The 19,456-nt window shown below is 39.2% G+C and overlaps 1 protein-coding gene across 1 annotated transcript in view; it reads left to right on the top strand.

Annotated features, from left to right (window-relative positions):
- L3MBTL4 (L3MBTL histone methyl-lysine binding protein 4) overlaps nucleotides 1-19,456 on the top strand; it is a gene marked incomplete at its 5' end in the record, with an annotated part of 276,294 nt that overhangs the window by 27,180 nt on the left and 229,658 nt on the right. Inside the window, one exon of the mRNA XM_080684810.1 lies at nucleotides 13,258-13,349. Within this exon, the coding sequence (XP_080540936.1) occupies nucleotides 13,258-13,349 (92 nt within the window). The remainder of the gene's footprint in view (nucleotides 1-13,257; nucleotides 13,350-19,456) is intronic.

Raw genomic sequence — 19,456 nt, forward strand, 5'->3', positions numbered from 1 at the left:
GGATCAGAATATGGATATCTTTGGGAAGCCATTTTTCTGCCAACCACAAGTTATAACTTGCAGATTCACTTTGGGCTTTCTTGCAGGAAATGGAAATTATTTTGTACCTATTAGGGAACAATTATTATTCACCTCCTTTAGCACATAGTTTAGGGTTTGTTAGTTATTAGATCTACAATTTTTGCACTTTCTTGTTGTGTTTATACAACATTATAATTCAAGTCAGGACTAGGGCTGTCATTGTAAAAGAGTTCTAAAGAGCTCAGTAGAGAAGAATCCAGTGGTGACTATTGGAATCTCCACTGATGCCTTTGAGTGTACTTTCTAAGAATTTTTATGAAACTATTCTAGATGTTTGTGTATTATAGCTATCATTTAAACAGTGTTATCTTTCAACTAATGAAACTACTCTTCGTTGCCTCACATGGTCTACTAGTGAATGGAAACAGTCTTCTTTTATGGATTTAAAATTTACATTCACAAGAATGGTTGCTATTTTAAAAGGTTCGAAAGTTAAGAGGTTAAGATAAGATTTTGGAACATAATTTATTTTAAAAACTTTTAAGTGTGAAGAATAAAACAACAATTTGAATAATATTTTAAGTATTCCCATTAATTACGGCCTAGCAGGGAATATCTTGAATAGAGGACAGTCTAAATCCTGATAGAACTATTTAAATTAATGAAAGTAGCAATAACAACTGCAGCTAAATTATATTTAACAGATTTTATTAGATGTCTCCAGGATACATAGATGAAAAAGGTCAAGGGAAATATGTAGTTAATCACTTTCCAAAGAGAATATTGCCATCTTATATGGATGTGTGTTAATTTGATGATTTACAGGGTGGTATTCATAGGAGATTATTTTAACATCAACCCATAATTACATGGGTCTTCTTTAAGGAATCTCAGTGATGAAAATTATCTTTGTGGACCTGTCTGCCCCACATCAAGGGGGAAATCAGATTAACTGTAAAATCTGAATATAAATGTGCTCTTTCCTGTGATCTTCACCGTCACCTGAATATTTTAATATTCAGATTTTTTTGAGAGTCCTTAGTTCTTTACTCTCTTCTAGTGACAGAACAAGGCCCACTCAGGAATTCTGATCCTCATTCCGCCCTGTTGTTAAAGTGCTCCCTTTAAGTATTTGGCAATTTCTTCTTGGCTTCATTCTTCTGTTCTACATTCACCCATCTGAACTGCCCTCTCAATTGAGGTGTTGACTATTTCTTCCTCTTTTCCACCTTCTTCTCCTTCTCCATCTACTCTTCCTTCACTTCTTCTTCCTCCCCTCCTATCCCTTCTCCTCCTCCTTCCTCATTTGCTCTTTCCTTGTATTCTGATAGATCATTCTGTTCTGGTTTGTATATCTTAATGCCTACTCTTTTATCAGTTATTTATTCTCTACCTTCCATTTAAGTGTGGAGATTCCCCTGTGTTTCAACTTGCTTCTCTTTTCATTTTACACTTTTTCTCTTGGTGACTTCTGTTATTGTCTTTTTCTGTTGTTGCTAATCCTTACCTTAGGATATTTTTCCGTTGATTTTTAGAGAGAGTGTAAGGGAGAGGGGGAGACAGAGAGAGAAACATGGATGTGAGAGAGACACATCGATTGATTGCCTCCTGTATGTGCCTCAACTGGGACAGTATGTGCCTTTTATCGGAATCGAACCACTGACCCCCAATGTTCTATCCACTGAGCCAAATCATCTAGCACTTGTTATTGTCTTGATGCTACCCCAGTTATTTCTACCTAGCTGCAGATTCATATCTCAGCTCCACACTGGAAGTGTACTCTACCTGGTTTTCCTTCATTATATCAATTCACACCTTCCCATTTTTCTCATTCTCTTTGTTCTTGCTCTCTTTTAATGCTGTCACCATTTACCCATCTCCTAAGCCAGGAATCTTCCAAATGCATGTTTCATATGCATCTTAACCTTAATTACTAATTGAGAAAGGAAAATTAACTAATGATGTAGAAGTTTTTTTCAAAAAGTAGCAGTGAGAGGGAGCAAAGGAAGGAAATGGAAGACATCTGTAATACTATCAACAATAAAATAAATTAAATTAAGATAAAAATAGATGTTACTAGTGTAATGAGTTTGTTATTGGTATTTTAAGTGAATAAATAAATAAATTTTGGGGAACTTAAGTAAAAGTGAGAGAGTGTAATACATGTAACACATTTGAAACTCTGGAGGAACTAGATAATTTTCTAGCAAACTAATGATTATCAAGATACACTGACAAAAATGTTGAACATTTGAATAGGTCATACAGTAGAAGAAACTGGAAGATGAGGTCCAGCCAGGGGCACAGATGAACTGTCCTTCACCTTTGAAAGAACAAATGTTTATGCCCTAGCTGGTTTGGCTCAGTGGATAGAGCATCAGCCTGCAGACAGAAGGATCCCAGGTTTGATTCTGGTCAAGGACACATGCCTGTGTTGGGGGCTCGATCCTCAGTAGGGGACATGCAGGGGGCAGCTGATCAATGATTCTCTCTCATCACTGATGTTTCTGTCTTTCTCTTCCTGTCCCATACTCTCTGAAACCAATAAAAATATATTTAAAAAATAAAACAAAAATATTGCACCCATAACAGCAATAAAGTATAAAATATTTTGAATAAAGTGAATAAGAAAAGTGGACATCATATGAATAGAACTAGAAAATCCTATCGGTACATGTAAATATCTGCACAAATGAAAAAACATAACACAAATATGTTAATTCTCCCTAAGTTAATATTTAATTCAGTTCCAAAATAGAATCCCAACTGGTTTTAATTTAAAATAGATAAAGATATTTCATACTGAAATTCCCAACATTCTGGTTGTATAGTAATAGTCCAAGAATCTGTGGAACAGAATGGAAAAACTAAAAGGAGATGTGAGAATGTAATATATAAAAAGGATGTAAATAAATTCAGGTGGGCAAAGAATAGATTATGCTTGCCAATCTACCTGTCTTTCTATTTAAAAAGAAATTCAAAGTAGCTTAAAGACTTAAATGTTTAAAGGGGAAAAGTGGTCTTATAAGAGTATTTTTAGGAGACTAAATGAACTATCTAGGTATGAGGAAATAGTCAAGAGTAGAAACTACATCATTCTATAAAAGAAATTATAAAAATATCAAAACTAATTTTTATTAAATCTAAAAATATTTTTTCACTCTCATTTTTTGGAGGATGTTTACATTCGATGTATAATTCTTTTACTTAACAGTTATATGGCTTTCTCTGTTTTAAAGATATCATTTAGTTGTCTTTTTGCATCCATTGTTTTTGATGAGAAATCAACATATATAAAAATTATAAATCCTCTGCTGCTCATATTTTCTAACCCATTTCTCTGCTTTATTTTCTTTGTAATGCGTAATGCCATATGACATGCTGTGTATTTTACTTATTTTTGTTGTTTATTGTCTGTCTTTGCACACTAGGATTTATGGTGGATAAAGGTAGGGGTTTTTGTTTGTTTTATGCTGTATTATAATCCTCTAGCACATAATAAGTATTCAATTAATATTTGTTGCATAAAAAGTGAAAACTGAATGAATAGTGTCTTCAAGACAATCTTGATTGTTCTGTCCACTTTGTTCTCATAGCCCTTAGCTCATATCTGTGAGGTTGGATTTTCCTTGTTTTATAATAGTTATCTGATTCTCCAGTAAGCTGCAAACTCCTTAAGGACAAAATTATCTCTTATGCTTCTGTAAATCATTAGTATCTAACACAGAGTCTGTGTCATTAGCAGAAGACAGTGAGTTTCTTGAGTCCCTGGCTCCCATTGGTTTTCTTTGTCTTTCTTAATGGCATTCACAATTACAAAGTCAGTCTCCTAAGCTATAAAAGTCCTCTTTTCCCCATCTCACTATCCAATTTTGTCACGTCTCATTCAAATATCTCTCTGAATTCTTTTGGCCCCTCTCAATCCTCATAACGGCTGTCTCAAATCAAGACCTCATCAACTCATGCCTACTTGTTGAGACAGCTGCCTTTCTGATAACTAGTCTTCCCTCCTTGGTCTGTCACTTCTAAAACAGCCTCTAACAGTCTTTAAAAGAAATGTAAATCACAAAGCCAACAATGGGAAGGACAGAAGATAATCTGGTCCAAAGCTCATTAGGGCACTTGTTTGCTCAAAAACATCCAGTGGCTTCACAGCACATAGAGGCTCAAGACTAAAATTCTTAACATGGGGTTTTATTACAGTCCTTCTTTTGAAAGGAGAAAAGATCACTTAAGCTTTCTCAAGTAAAGGGCTATACTGTCAAAATACATTTTGGGAGGAGGATGGAGACTCCTAGAAATTCAAGAACAAATTGTGGTCAGAGAGCTCTCATCCTGCCCCTGTTTTTAGGGCCATCTGCAGTAGGCGTCTGGCCCTGACTCTAGGGCAGTGGTTTTCTTCTTTTAAAAATCGTTTTTAAAAATGAATTTATTGCTGAAACCGGTTTGGCTCAGTGGATAGAGCGTCGGCCTGCGGACTGAAGGGTCCCGGGTTCGATTCCAGTCAAGGGCATGTACCTTGGTTGCGGGCACATCCCCAGTGGGAGGTGTGCAGGAGGCAGCTGATCGATGTTTCTCTCTCATCGATGTTTCTAGCTCTCTATCCCTCTCCCTTCCTCTCTGTAAAATATCAAAAAAATATATTTAAAAAAAATGAATTTTTTGGGGTTATATTGCTTAATAAAATTACTATGTAGGTTTCAGGTGTACAATTCTATAATACATCATCTGTATATTATATTGTGTTCACCATCCCAAGTCAAGTCTGCTTCCATCACCATTTATCCCCTCTTTACATTCTCCTGTCTCCCTCCACCCTCTTTCCCTCTGGTAATTACCATACTGTTGTCTGTCTATGAGGTTTCCAACCATTAGCTGCTTTTGAGTCACCTGGTGGGCTTGTGAAAAGAGGTTGCTAGTCCCATGCTAGGAGTTTCTGTTATTAAGCCTGGGAATGGCCTCCAAAACTTGCATTTCTAACAAGTTCCTAGAAGATGACCACACTTGGAAACCACCATATTAGAATATCTTGCTTACACACACGTCTCTTTTCTGCTAAACTTAGATTTCCAATGTTATTTTTTTGTGTTGTTCTGTCAACTTGTTGCAACATCTGAGCATAGTGCCAGACATAGATGTATGCTGAATAAACTGTGGATTCACCAAACCCTGAAATCCTCTTCTATTCACACCTGCATAACCCTCAGTTGTTTTCACTTCTTCAAATCTGTGGAAGCTTTTAAATGTATAGGATTCTGTATTTTAGATTTTCCGTTGCTTTTTGTTCCCTGTCAGTTGTTTTGAGACTTCATATGCCTCCCAGGCCAGTTGGGGCCCCTTAAACATTTTATCTTCTGTTCTCCTGGCTTAGAGTCTCTCATCCACTTGGCCATCTCCTCATCAGTTCCCAGCTGTCCACAAACTTCACCATCTGCTTCCATTTGCAGACTGCCAAGAGCTGATGGAGAAAGTCCCTCAGTGCCAGTGGCCCCTCTGCAGAATCTCCAGCTTAACTCAATAGGGCTCTCAGGACTGCTTTGTATTTCTTTTTCAGTCCTGGTTGAATTTCCATAACTCTCCCTTTCCTAGGGCTCCCAACATAACCACTATAACCCTGACTCTTTGCAGATACCCTCCCACATCATGAAGGAGACGAAGGCTACTCAGTGTTATGTTTTCTGTCTTCTTCCCTAGCACCCAAAAAGTCCCCTGTTTTTAATCTTGTTCATCTCTTGCCTTTTCCATAGCACCCAAAAAAGTCCCCTGTTTTTAATCTTGTTCATCTCAGAGTCCTTCCTCTACCTATGTTCTTAAAACATTCTCTCTGTTCTGCTTCTCTTCCCCATTCTCTAAGAGCCTCATTCCTCTCTGTAGGTTTATTTCCCTTAGCTGTTGAACCAAAATGCCCTCTTCTTCCTATATTCCTTTAAAAAAGGTAAAAAGGAAAAGAAAATTATTTTCCTTTGACACTGTTTTCCCTCCTCAGGCTTTCATGTTACTTGTCTCTTCCTCTTCATTTGTAAACATTCTGACATAAATAATGTCTCAAAGTGAAGTCCACACGTGCTGCTTTATCGATTTTTCTTTTTAATAATTTGGCCTCCTGCAGTCAGACTTCTAATCTTTTCCGTCCACTGAACCCTTTCTCTGAGGCCACAGTGACAGGAAGTTTTCTCTGTTCAGAATTAATCTTTCTTCATTTGTTCTCAGACACATTGTTTGGGTTTATTAACTGGTGCATATTAGAACTCTTGCCTGCTTGTTTATTCACCTAAACATTGAATCCTGCCATATGATAGGTTGGGGGTGACTTTGTCTGCACTGTGTGTCTATCCCCTAAAGTAAATGCCAGATGAGGACAAGGGTGAAATTCTCTGTTTATATCCCAACTCTCAGTACCTGGTTTGACTAGGGAGATGAGCAACGCATGATTTTTAAGTTCAGTTGTACTGAAATGAGAAGCAGCCTGAATGTGCAAATGAAAAATGTTTTCGAAAAAGTCCTTGTTACAGTGATGTGGCAGAGTTATTAAAATGTGAGAGCATGGAAATTGAGTTCTATTTAGGGAGCTGCTGCTGCAGGGGATTAATACCCAGCAGTGATAAGTTGCTAAGATTAGGAGAATTGTATCATCTAATTGGAACCACAATAGAAGGCATTATTTATATCAGAATGTTGTAAAATCCATTTGTTGCTACCTGCAATTGATTTTCTCACATATTCTAAGATGTTACTTGAAGGAGCCATGTGCAGTATAACTTTTGAAATGAAGTTGAAATATTGGTGTGAAGGGTTGTTTTTGCAGCTAATGGAATTGGAAAGGTATTGCTCTGAGGCATGGGTCTTAAGATTACATGGGTTATTCTCTCCTTAAGAATGATAATTTATTCATTTTTCACCCTCTGCCATTTTTAATTTTAGTTCAGGAAATTTCTAATAAATATTGTGCAGTTTCCTAGAACTGGATGTTCTTTTTGCCAAAGGGAGGCATTTGTCACAGCAATTTTTAAATCTGTGCTCTCTGAAGGGGACAAATAGGAGACTGAGAGGGCAGAGTGGGAAGTGGCCAGAGTAGTTCCACATTGGGGCTGCTAATATAGGGCTCCTCATAGGATACCTTTGTAAGTAAAAATGAGGTCATGCACAGAGAAATTTAAGGTTTGAAAAAAAAATCATGGAATTGGATGACTAGATCTCTTTACATATTTTAACAGCATGCTATGCTTTTATGTTTTAGATTTTTTTAATAAGAAGGATTGAAAACAAAAATGCTAGTGCACACAAATGGAAGAGTATTTATATCACAAATTGAAATACAAAGTAAAGGTTTTTTTTAAATTAATTTAAGTAAACTCAATTATTCATAACGCCAGATCTAAAATGATTAAGTGGGATACAGCTTGGTTTACATAATCTAAAAAATTCCTTCAGGATTAAGGGATATCTGGTCTGGGATGTGTCATACTGAAAGTGCGAACTCCTTTTATAAGGGGATGATACTACCCAGTCCCATTAGATACTGTGAGTGCTCTGTAAAAGGAATACTTTCAAGAGCTAAATCTCTTGTATCTCAGTGTTCTTCTGTCTATAAATGCATGGTCTGGCTCAGGGAAGTGCAGCTATACATTCATAAAGTAATGCCATATGCTCACACCTTTAAGAAAATCAGTCAGTGCACAGCCTTCAACCCATCCCAGCATGGAACTTGCCTTTTCTTGATTGGTATTTTCCTTAGTTACTTTGTTTTGCCACACTGGTAGATTTGTTTTTCTCAGCAATGGACCCTTCTCCTTTATTACCAAGTCTCTCTTTTCACATTGCACAGCTTGGTCCATTATTACTTCTGTAGTTGATTCCCACTGTGAATGGTCTGGTGGCAGCTCTGGCTGGGTCTGCTGCAGTTCTTCTCATCTACTCCCTCTGGTTTTATTTTTATTTTATTTATTTTAGAGAGAGGAAGGGAAAGGGAGAGCGAGATAGAAGCATCGATGAGAGAGAAACATCCATCGGCTGCTTCCTGCACGCCCCTTACTGGGCATGTGCGATGACTGGGAATCAAACTGTGACCTTCTGGATCATGGGATGACATTCAACCAACTGAGCCACACTGGCCAGGCAACTCCCTTTGTTCATAGTTTCTGTAGGCCTATCCCTGGGATTGTAAACAAGAAAATAATTATCATCAGTGGAGAACATTGGTTCATGGCCATTTTTTTTAAAGGCATGCTGCAGAAATGTGACATGTCCATGGTGCCATGAACTCCTGATAGTAGTAATAGCATAACCAGAAGCTAAGCACTTAGAAGCAATTCCTTATCATCTCATAATGTTGCTTTGGTCAATGAGCTTGGCTTCTACCATCTTGCTATTACTTTGGCTGTCTTCAGCACGTTTTCTTCTGTGTTCTTTGCTTTCAATTTCTAGCCTTTGCTCTTGCTAGTCTGATGACTAGGTTAACAAATCTCAAGGTGTGTGTAGAAGAACAAAGCAAAATTCAGTGAGTGGTAAAATACAAATGTGTCAGGTTGTCATTTCACCAGGCACAAAATGCTACTTTTTGTGAAAGAAGTTACAGTATTTGCTGATCTACAAATTTGGCTAAGGCTAAGTAAACCAAACACCTCAGGCCTGCAGATCAGTGGAGGGATTCTTTCTTGCTTTTAGAAGAAAGGAAACACACACACACACACACACACACACACACACACACACACACACACACACTCACTCACTAACTCATACTGCTCAGAGAAAAAAAGACATGGCCCTCCCTATTTCCACATGGGGAAGGTGTTGCATCTCTCTTTATTTTGTAAAAGCCAAATCCATCCATTGTTTTGTAGGGGAATGGCTCTAGCATGGTTCCTGTAACGTTGCACATATCTAATTAGGCCAGGTAGACAAGGCCTACCTGCAGGTGATCTAAGTCTTAACAGAATGCCCTGTGATCCTCCTGGAACATGGCAACTTGGAGGCTCCTGATGAGCTAGCTGCTACAGGTCATTTTTCATTTGCCTACCGGCCTCCCCCAGGAGTTTATCCTGAGACAGTTTCTCATTGCCTCCTGGCAATGAGATTGAGGCATATCACTTCACCCTCCTTCTCCACCCCCTTGGAGTGCAACTGTAGGCTATAAAACAACATTGCTACAGCTTGAAATTGGGTCCTCAGGAACAGGGTAGCTGAGCTGACATCCACATTGCAGTAGCTGGTCCTTTTTATTTCAGTGTCACCTTGTGCAAGGGACACAGGAAGCTGCCCCTTTAACTGCTTTTGTCTTTTGCTATCTATGTAAGTAATAAACTGAATATTAAAAGGGCTGGGTTCATTTTTCTTTTTTTACAAATACTTATTGTTGAAAATATTACATATGTTTGGCAGAAGAGTAATAATTGTAACATTTTACTATGGCCGTAGAAATTTAGGATTTACAAAACAGTATGTATATCCAATCTATAATAATAAAAGCATAATGTCATTCCAGACGTCCTTCCGGATGAAGCCACGGTGGCAGGGGCTGAGGCAGAGGTGGTTAGGGGTGATGAGGCAGGCAGGAGAGCAGTTAGTGGTAATGAGGCAGGCTGGCGAGTGGTTAAGGGCGATCAGGCAGGCAGGCGAGCAGTTGGGGGTGATCAGGCAGGCAGGCAGAGTAGTTAGGGGTGATCAGGCAGGCAGGTGAGTGGTTAGGGGTGATCAGGCAGGCAGGCGAGCAGTTGGGGGTGATCAGGCAGGCAGGCAGAGTGGTTAGGGGCAATCAGGCAGGCAGGCAGAGTGGTTAGGGGCGATCAGGCAGGCAGGCAGAGTGGTTAGGGGTGATCAGGCAGGCAGGTGAGTGGTTAGGGGTGATCAGGCAGGCAGGCGAGCAGTTGGGGGTGATCAGGCAGGCAGGCAGAGTGGTTAGGGGCAATCAGGCAGGCAGGCAGAGTGGTTAGGGGCGATCAGGCAGGCAGGTAGAGTGGTTAGGAGCCAGTGATCCCGGATTGTGAGAGGGTGCACGCCAGGCTAAGGGGAGCCCCTGCCCTGCCGGTGCACAAATTTCATGCACCGGGCCTCTAGTATTTTATAAAATGAAGGTCATATTTTTAGTATGTCTGAGAATACTGGATAAAAATAAAGTAAGTTTGGTACCTGAGGCAGTGCTGTCTCATAATTGGTTTCTTCCCTTCAGAAAATTGAGAAATGAGTTGCTCAAAATAAATATCTTTGAATTCATTTTATTTATTTATTTATTTATTTATTTATTTATAATTATTTATTTAGTTACTTGACACTATTACAGGTGTCCCTCATGAAAGCCAAAAGTACTATTCTGCCTACCTTCCCTTTAATTCATAAGCAAATATTTATGCCAAGCATGATTATAGCTCCAGAGACATAATGATGAAGAAGGCCAAAATCTCTTCTTTTTAGGATCTTACATTCTAATTCTAAATATGCAGACTGGCTCATATCAGCCAATGCTAGTTTCAGCTAATGTAATCCTTGTGAAAAAAGAATGAAACAAGGTGAAAATAGACAAAAGGGATGACAGAATACTTTAGAGTCAGTGACAAGCGAAGGGTTGTCTCCAGGCTCCAGGTGCAGGCGCCTTGGTATTTGCAGGCACTATATTGCTAAGTAGTTCTCTTGCTTTACAAAAATATTTAATTCACTGAAAGTTGTTATTGTTTTATATTATGGTTTCTCTTCCTGATAAATTTTAAAAGGTTCATTGCATACTTATGTGATCATAAAAGAAGGTCTTAGATATGATTTACTTCTAGTGAAATGATAATATATGACAATTGAAAATATGATTAAATTGACAAGTTACACACAATCTTTTAAAGAACACAGCTGTGGTAGAAAATGAGATATCTATATTTGTTTTAGAGCCATCACTGCTATAATGTTTTTGCAAAGCATATAATTGTAATGTAGTAAAATGTTTATGTGAAAATAGGAATGTTGAACAATCTTACCAGATCATCTTCTGAGTTTGTCAGATTACTTTCTCTGTTTAGGAAAATAAATTGTCTCACGTTGTGGTAGAAGTAGCAGCAAATCCTTAAGAAGTGTAATGGCCAACAGACTGAGCTCTGATGGAAATCACACGATGATATTTCACTGTTTTCAAACAAAACAAGAAAAATCATTGATGACAATTCTGTCAGCCTACTTGATAATTAAAATGCTTTTAAAATTCTCATGCTTTATTAAGTACAATTGCTTAGCAATAATAACAAGTTAGTGTGTTGATTGATATAGAGTAAATGTTATGTTAATGTGCATGCTCTGTTGTATCTATTTTAAATGTATACATTGAAGAAGTTATTTTTTTTTATTACCTGAGTATAAAATATTCTCTTTATTGTCAGTGATATGTATGGATACCAAAGGAAAATTTATTTATTTATTTTTCATCCATTAGACCAGAGACTGGGTTATATTTTTAATCCAGCAGGCAGCACACTTCTTGGAACATTAAGAGGAGCTCAGAAATTATTTTTGAATGATTAAAATGCTACATGAATTTTTTATGCACAACTTGGTATATTTTTATGTTTGTTATTCCATCAGGTTGCTTTATTGTCTTGAGAGGTTTCAGATGTTTGACTTAGAGGTGTATCTTAACACCTGTCACCACTAGTGCTCATGAAATTCTGACCCTTTACCATCTGTACCTTCTTCTGGAGCATTTTACAGAAAGATAAATGTTAGAAATGTTTATCAGTCTTCTCCAAGGATGTCTGTATGTGTATGTGTGTGAGTACACAGTGTGGAAAGTAGGCTAATTAATAATACTTGTAGATAATTTTAAAACTGTATAAGTAAAAATAAGAAAAGAATATTTACATTAATCTCACTACCCATGTATAGCCATTGTCAATATTTTGCTGTTTCAATTGCTTTCCTATGCATGTGCTTGTATGTGTGGACACACATATATGCATAGTACCTTGCACAAAGAAGGTTCTTTATAAATATGTTGGATAAGTGAATGTTTTAATATATGTAATATTTATTTTAAAATTTAAGATCATATTATATGTACTATTTTGTGTCCTTTGATTTTTATTCATCACAAAAATTTCTCAAGATATTTTATTTGAAAATATGGATGTTTGTAACTTCATAATCATACATATGTGTACCATAATTTATTTAACCTTTCTCCCATATTAATTTTATTTTGCATTTTTGCTATAATAATTTTATGTACATTTAACTATTATGTTTTATCATGACTACTTTCTTTGCATGTAATAATCCTAGAAGAGGAATTACTGGGGCATAGATTATAAACTTAAAACAATTATTAGTCCTTTTTGCCCGATTTTTATTATTTAAAGATATGTTATTGAATTACAAAGGATAGGTATTCATCTAGAAAATTTGGAAAGCAGGAAGATAAAAGTAGAAAGACATTTTTTATAATCCTAGTACCTAAAGATGACTTCATTTAAGATTTAGATTTATATAATTGTACTCTTTCTATTTCCACTACATATTTTACACAAAAGAATCATTTTGTTTTCTAAAATTGCTCCCCGCCCCCACTTACATAGCCTTCCTCTGCCATTAACAGTGTGCTATAATGTAACTTTACAGCCAGTTACTAAAATAACATGTTTATGCATGCATTTAATAACCCCCTCTTAGTGGGCCTTTAGTTTGTTTCTCATTATTATAAAGAACTCTAGGATTAAACTTTTGTGTTTGTCCCTTGGACACATCCACTGTAATTGTATTAAGACAAATACCTAGAAGAATTGCTGGTTCCAAGTTATGAATAATTTGTAAGGCTTTTGACATATATTCCACATTGCCTTCTGACAGCTCCCACTAATTGGCATTCACACCAAAAAAGAGGTAAAGTTAAAGGAGATGATAAAAAAAGTTCTCAAGTCATTCACCTTAAAATTAACCAAATCATCTTGTAGAGAACCTGTACCTGTTCACTCTTTCATGAAGCGTAAGAGGGTGCCTGTTTAAAGTGTTCACCACCAGTCTCCTTGGGGTGGGGTATATTCATAAGCCTGTTCTAAAACAGGAAAAGCTGAATATGGGATAGCTAGATGACTTTACTCAATGCTCACAGAAAATGAGAGAGAATGCTCTTTTTGGTTTCTGGGTCTTGTGATGACCAATTTAATTAATTTGCCTGCTTCTTGGGTTTATCTTCAAATTTTATTATTTTTCTGTCACTAATTGTTTCAAGAAAAGTCATTGTTTTTTGGTTTTGTTTTTCCCCAGTCCCTTCAGCGGCTGTACAGGACACGTGGTCTTGGGGGCAGTACTTGAAAGAGCAGAAGGCTGTAGCAGCACCCGTTGAACTGTTTTCCCAGGTGAACTACTGAAGGTCTTATATTTTTACAAGGAATCAACACTTAAGTGAATTAATTAGAATTAAATTGTTTGCCTAGAGAGCACACCAACTTATCAGATTTGTAGTTGCTGGAGAGTGGCAAAACAAAGCTAATCATAGCCTTAATGTTTCAGAGTGTGTGCTGCAGAGCTGGACTCCAGGGTTTGAAATCCGGTGCCCTTACCTACCAGCTCCCAGTCCTGGGACAAGCCAGTCAGTTTCTCCGTGTTCAGTTTCCTCATCCATAAAGTAGGGAAAGTGCCATACCCTCCTCCTTGGGTTGTTGAAGGATTAAATAAATTGTACATGTAAAGGACATAGGATGCAACATGCACAAGATAAACACTCAGTAAGTGTTAGTATTTCTTTTTATTAGTTGATATTACTTGCATTGTTCACCCAAGAATCAGGCTCCAGGGATCTGTTTTGATATGTTGCTTGGTGGTGGTAGGTCAGGCAGCATGTTAGAGGAGACAGTGAGACACCTACATCATGTCCTACCTGACTGTGAAGATGCCCAGAACTTGACAAAGTGACTACTGCCACAGGGGGCGTGCAGCTTCAGGGGATCATCTTTACCTAGATACTAAGCCTTCCGTTGCCCTAGTCTTCACAGTTTGTGTTTTCAGTATTTCAGGGACAATTTGATTTATAGTATGTAAGTCTGTTATCTGATGAACAATACTAGCAATGTCCAGAATAAGCTTTAGTCTCTCACCACACAGCTTTCTAGTGCACTTTTAGTTCTTTCCTCTCTCCTTTCCTCCTCTCTACTCCCAGTCCCTCTGCTTACCATCTTCACTGGACTAATCCTTTCTTATCATTCAAGATTTATCTGTCCTTCCTCTAAGAAGCTTTATTGAACAACTACTACTACCACCACCACCCCCCAAGATGTCAGGGAAGCATTTGCTGGCCTCAGAATTCTATATATAATTCTATCATTGCCTGGATGATAATTTTCTAACTCTAACTCTATTCCTCCTCCATTAGGATGGAGAGACTTTGTCTAATATATCTCTGAATTTCCAAAGTTTTGCACAATGCCTAGTACATGGTAAAATATATATTCAATACATATTTTAATGAATAATTTTAAAATTAATAACACAGTCCACAACATAGTGACTTCTTCCACAAAGCCATGACACAGATATTTAATATATTATAACCAGTGACTTCTAAGACTCCTGAAAAAAAGGCAAGGGAACTATAATTGATGGCAGACTGTTTTTCCCTTTTCCTTCCACCAAAACTCAGAGATTATTACATAATTTTGTTGAAAGTCTTTATTAAGGAATTTCCAATCCTATATAAAAGTTTTGAATCCTTAAAAAAAAGACAATTTATATTTAAAAATTATGTCAGATTTGCATCATTATATTATTGCATTTTAGCTAGCAACGAGAAGCTAATACTTTTTATTTGCTTTACTTTTCATGATACCTGTTGAGTTACATCTAGTACTTTTCATTATGTGAAAGGCCTAATAATTGTAATCTTGGACATGTAATAGAATAGGGAGAAGAGGTGGCACAAACAGGGAAAGCGAAACCAAGTGCTGGACCTCACATTTAAAAAATGCTAACTATCCTCTTCACGTCACATACTTTTATGGAACTTTGGAAAACACAGATGTGTGGTAATTGCTGAGACCTACCAGATTGGAACCTCAGGGGTAGAGCCTGGAAATCTGTACCTTGAGAACCTCCTCAGGGCTTCTGTGTAGAGGGCAGGGTAGAGGTCAACTGTGGTACAAGGTTTTAAGAACTGTAATTCCTGCTTGAGTCAGGTCCCTCCTACCCCACCTTGCTGTCACTTGATGAGACTTAGGGTCAGCAAGGCTATGCTCCTTCTGCAGGCTGTAGGCAAGAATCTGTTTCCTTGCCTTTTCTCTCTTCTAGGGCCACCTATGTTCTTTGGCCCACATCACTCCAACCTCAGTTTTTATCATCTCGTCTCCTTTTCTGATCCTTCTGCCTCCCATTTAGAGGAACCCTTGTGATGACATTGGGTACAGAAGTTAAGGTGGTCACTCCATCTCGATATTCTTTACTTAGTCACATCTGCACAATTCTTTTTGCCATGAGAGAAAATATTCACAGGCTCAGGGATTAGGACATGGACATTTTGGGGGCCACTATTCTGCTGACCCACGAGTGTCATCCCCTTTCCATTGGTGGTGCTGGTCTGTCTCTGCCCTTGGCCCGAGTGACTGCTCATGGAACCTCTTCCTCCTGTTATTCTCCTGTGACTTCTGCAATCCCCACCCCATCTGGTCATTGATGCCCTTCACCCTGGGAAGGCAACAGTAGCTAAACAAATGTAGTGTCTGCAACAGCTCAACATATCGGTCCCTCCTTTCTCCAGCCAGAATGCACACCTGCTCCTCTCCACCCGCTTTGCTGTCTGAGAGCCCATTGTCCCCTCTACCAGACCTGCTTCTCCATCCTCTAAGCAGGGATGGGGAACTTTTTTTCTGCCAAGGGTCATTTGGATATTTATAACATCATTTGCAGGCCATACAAAATTATCAGCTTAAAAATTAGCCTGCTATATTTGGTCAAACATTTAATTAGCTCACCCCGAATGCCTCGTCAGGGCCAGACCAACTTATTTCATGGGCCTTATATGGCTTGCAGGTCTAGCATTCTAGTAGCTTTCCTTTCACGGCCACACTCAGCACCCTCCCCACTGAGGGTTATGCCATATCATCACAGCTTTTTTCCATTCTTGTTACTTTTGTGTGTGTGTGTGCGCGCGTGCTCACACCACTACCCTCCTTGTGCCTTCCCTCTTCCCTGCCACCTTCCTATGCCCCCTGTCCTGTTCTTCATCCTTGGACATTCCATTGGTCACATAGGGCCTTGAGTGCCTCCACCAGGGAACTGAACTTCCTTTCAATTCAGTCCATCTGCTCCATGGCCTCACTTGTATAAGTCAAAATTGAACCTCTTCTGTAATGTTGAACTTTAGATTTCATCATCTCATCTTGTCCATTGTCATTCCATGGCACCAGTTTTTCTTTTATTAAGACTTGTGGTTAAATTCTTCCTTTTTCTCCCTTCTCACTTCACATCTGCCCTAGCCAGTCTAAGCCCCCTGGTTCTCTCATTTTACCTATTCTTTTGTCAGGATTTTCAACTCCCTTGCGCTCCTGTCATCTTTTCCTAATATAGGCCTGCCTAAATCTTAGCTCTGGGTGAATCATGTTTGCTTTAAACTTCTGTACTGAGGCCACCACACACTGCTGGAGAAGAAACTCAAAGCCTTACAAATGGGTAGCCCTGCAAATCCAGTTTCTGCCAAGCTGGGCAGTTCCTGGTCATCCGCTGGGTTGCCAGGCGGCGTGTTCCTGTTTCCTAGGAGTGCAGTTCTCTAAGCCATTTCTTTCCTCCCAGCAGAAGGTAGTTATTCATGCCTGTCACTCCCTTAATGGATTAGGTGAGACTCTCTTCCACTTTCTTCTGCAAACCTCACTCACCACACTTACTCTCACCCGTCCCTGTTATACTATAAGTAGTGCCCTCCTCCTGTCCTCATCTCTTTACCTGAGCTCTGGACTGTTCCCATTTCTGCTTGTCTAGAGATCTCAGTCATCAGTAATCTCATGTCCTGATTGTAAGTTAACCCTGCTTCTCTTCTGAGCCTTTCCCTTTAGAACACAAACATGCTTAAGTCTATTCCATCTTTAAGAAAAAAAATACTGCCCCTTTATTCTGCATTTTCCTCTCTAACTCATCTCCTTAGTCCAGTCAGCTTCTTGAAATTTTAGGCTGCATTTTATTTTTCTCTTTTCTTTATTTTTCTAACCTTTTCCTACTTCAACTGCTACAACCTGGCCTTTACTCCCACCATTGCCTGAAACTGTGCCCATGGAAGTGACTCCATGATTTCAAAGCCTATTATGCTGCATCTTACTCTCACACCATTCCAGAACTCTGTCCACTGTCAGCTTCCTATTTTGCTTCTACCTAGCCACTCCTTGCCATGCTCTTCTGAAAGTCCTTTTCATTTGCTATGGTTTAATCGTAGGGCCCTTTTCTGCATGGCTCCCTGGCTGTCTCCTCTACCTCCTTAACTTCCATTCCACCCAGACACAATGTTCCTAACCTCCTGATCTTTCTCTTGATCTTCCTCCTCACCAGGATGCCACATAGCTCTTAACACTCAGAGCATCCAAACTGGACTCATCTTTGCAGCTGCCTCGTCCTGGGCTCCTTTTCCCTGGGAATGGCCTTCTTTTCTAGTCCCCTGTGGCCAGCTTGAGTCTTTTATCTCTCTTTGCTCTATGTTTGGCCATCTAGTCTGCTCCTTTTACCTCTTAACTCTTCAGTTTCTACTCTCTGTCCTTACCACTGTGGCTTTAATTTAGGAATAATCCCAGGCTTTTTTTTCCCCCATATAAATTGTAGCAAGAGTTTCTACAGGTTGTCCAGGCTGGCTCCATCTTTAACCTTGTCTGCACGCTATTGTCATAATGATCTTTGTCAATTGTAAGTCTGTTTACCATTTTGTATTTAACATTTATTATTATTAATTTTTAGGCCATTCTGTGTGATTACCTGTAGGTGCATTTTGTTTCTTGGTAGAATTATAATCTCCTTGAAGACTAACTGGGTTTCCTTTTTTTTTGTTTTTAATTCCTTCCTGCTCTGTGGTTCTCTGGGAGAGGTTCATTCTTGAGCACCTATTATTGGCTTGGTGCTTTTACATATGCTGCCTCACTAAATCCTTCCAGCTACCTTCCCCTCACTTTATAGAAGAAGGATTCTATGATGCACTTCTCTGACCCTTAGTTTATTTAACTGAAAATGGCAAACCTTCTCTCGGCCCTTCTTGGTGGCATTCATTCAGAACACTAGCCAGGCCCAGGTCTCACTAAACTTCATTGTTGTCTCGACTTGCCTTGGTTTGGCCACAGTCATGCTCCTGCCTGTGACCTACCAACTGAAGGAATGTTGATCTTGGTTTCATGTTCCTCTGTACTTTGGGGCGGGGGGGAGGGTGCCCAGTTAGAAAGCCACTCATCATTGAGCTTCATCTGGTATCTTAATATGGCAGATATTGGCATTCCAAATCTTTCATTGTCTCATTGTAATATTATTCCTTCTGCCTTCGGAGTTTATAACTTACTTTCTTCATGATGAAAACAGAAACATTTTCCCATTTGACTCTCTTCCTCTCCTAAAACAAAGCAAAATTGTTATACAGACTTTGGTGTTTCTATTTTTCCCTCCCTGCTACCTTCAGTGATATCTTAGTCTAGAACATTCCTTATTTTATTCCATGTTCTTGTGTCTTACTCTTTATTCCCCCATTAAAATCCTATCTAACAAAAGAGTAGTATGCAAATAACCATCACTCTGTTATACCCACAAGCCACGCCCACCAGCCAATCAGGAGCAAATATGCAAATAAACCCAACCAAGATGGCTGCGGCCACGGAGAGCAGGAGGAGGCTTGGGTTTCCCCAGAAATGGAGGAAGCCAACCTTTCTGCCTGCCCTTGCTGGCCCAGGCCTCCACTCCATGCTACAAAGTTTCAATGATAGAAGATAAATAAATCCCAACAAAAATGGCGGCAGCCATGGAGCTGGAGAAAGCAGGAGGCTAGGGTTGCCCCCAGCGATGGAGGAAGCCAAGCTTCTGCAGCCCTGGCTGGTCTAGGCCTCTACTCCAGGCTACAAAGTTTCAATTATAGAAGATAAATAAATCCCAACAGAAATGGCTCCTGCCACAGAGCGAGCAGAAGGCTTGGCTCCGCTCCAGGCTACAAAGTTTCAATTGTAGAAAATAAATAAATCCCAGATACCAGGGCCTCCGCTTGGGTCGCTGGGGGGCATGGCCAGCCTGCAAACCACCACAGGCCCCTCGCCCAGGCCGCCCCATGCCCCACGGGAACCCCCACCCTGATCCAGGACACCCTTCAGGGCAAACCAGCTGGCCCCCACCCATGCACCAAGCCTCTATCCTATCTAATAAAAGAGTAATATGCAGATTGACCATCACTCAAGATGGCTGCCCCCATGTGGTCAAAGATCCTGCCCCCATGTGGACACAAGATGGCCACCACAAGATGGCCAGC

Source organism: Plecotus auritus (assembly GCF_963455305.1).
Source record: "Plecotus auritus genome assembly, chromosome: 8".
NCBI classification, from domain to species: domain Eukaryota; kingdom Metazoa; phylum Chordata; class Mammalia; order Chiroptera; family Vespertilionidae; genus Plecotus; species Plecotus auritus.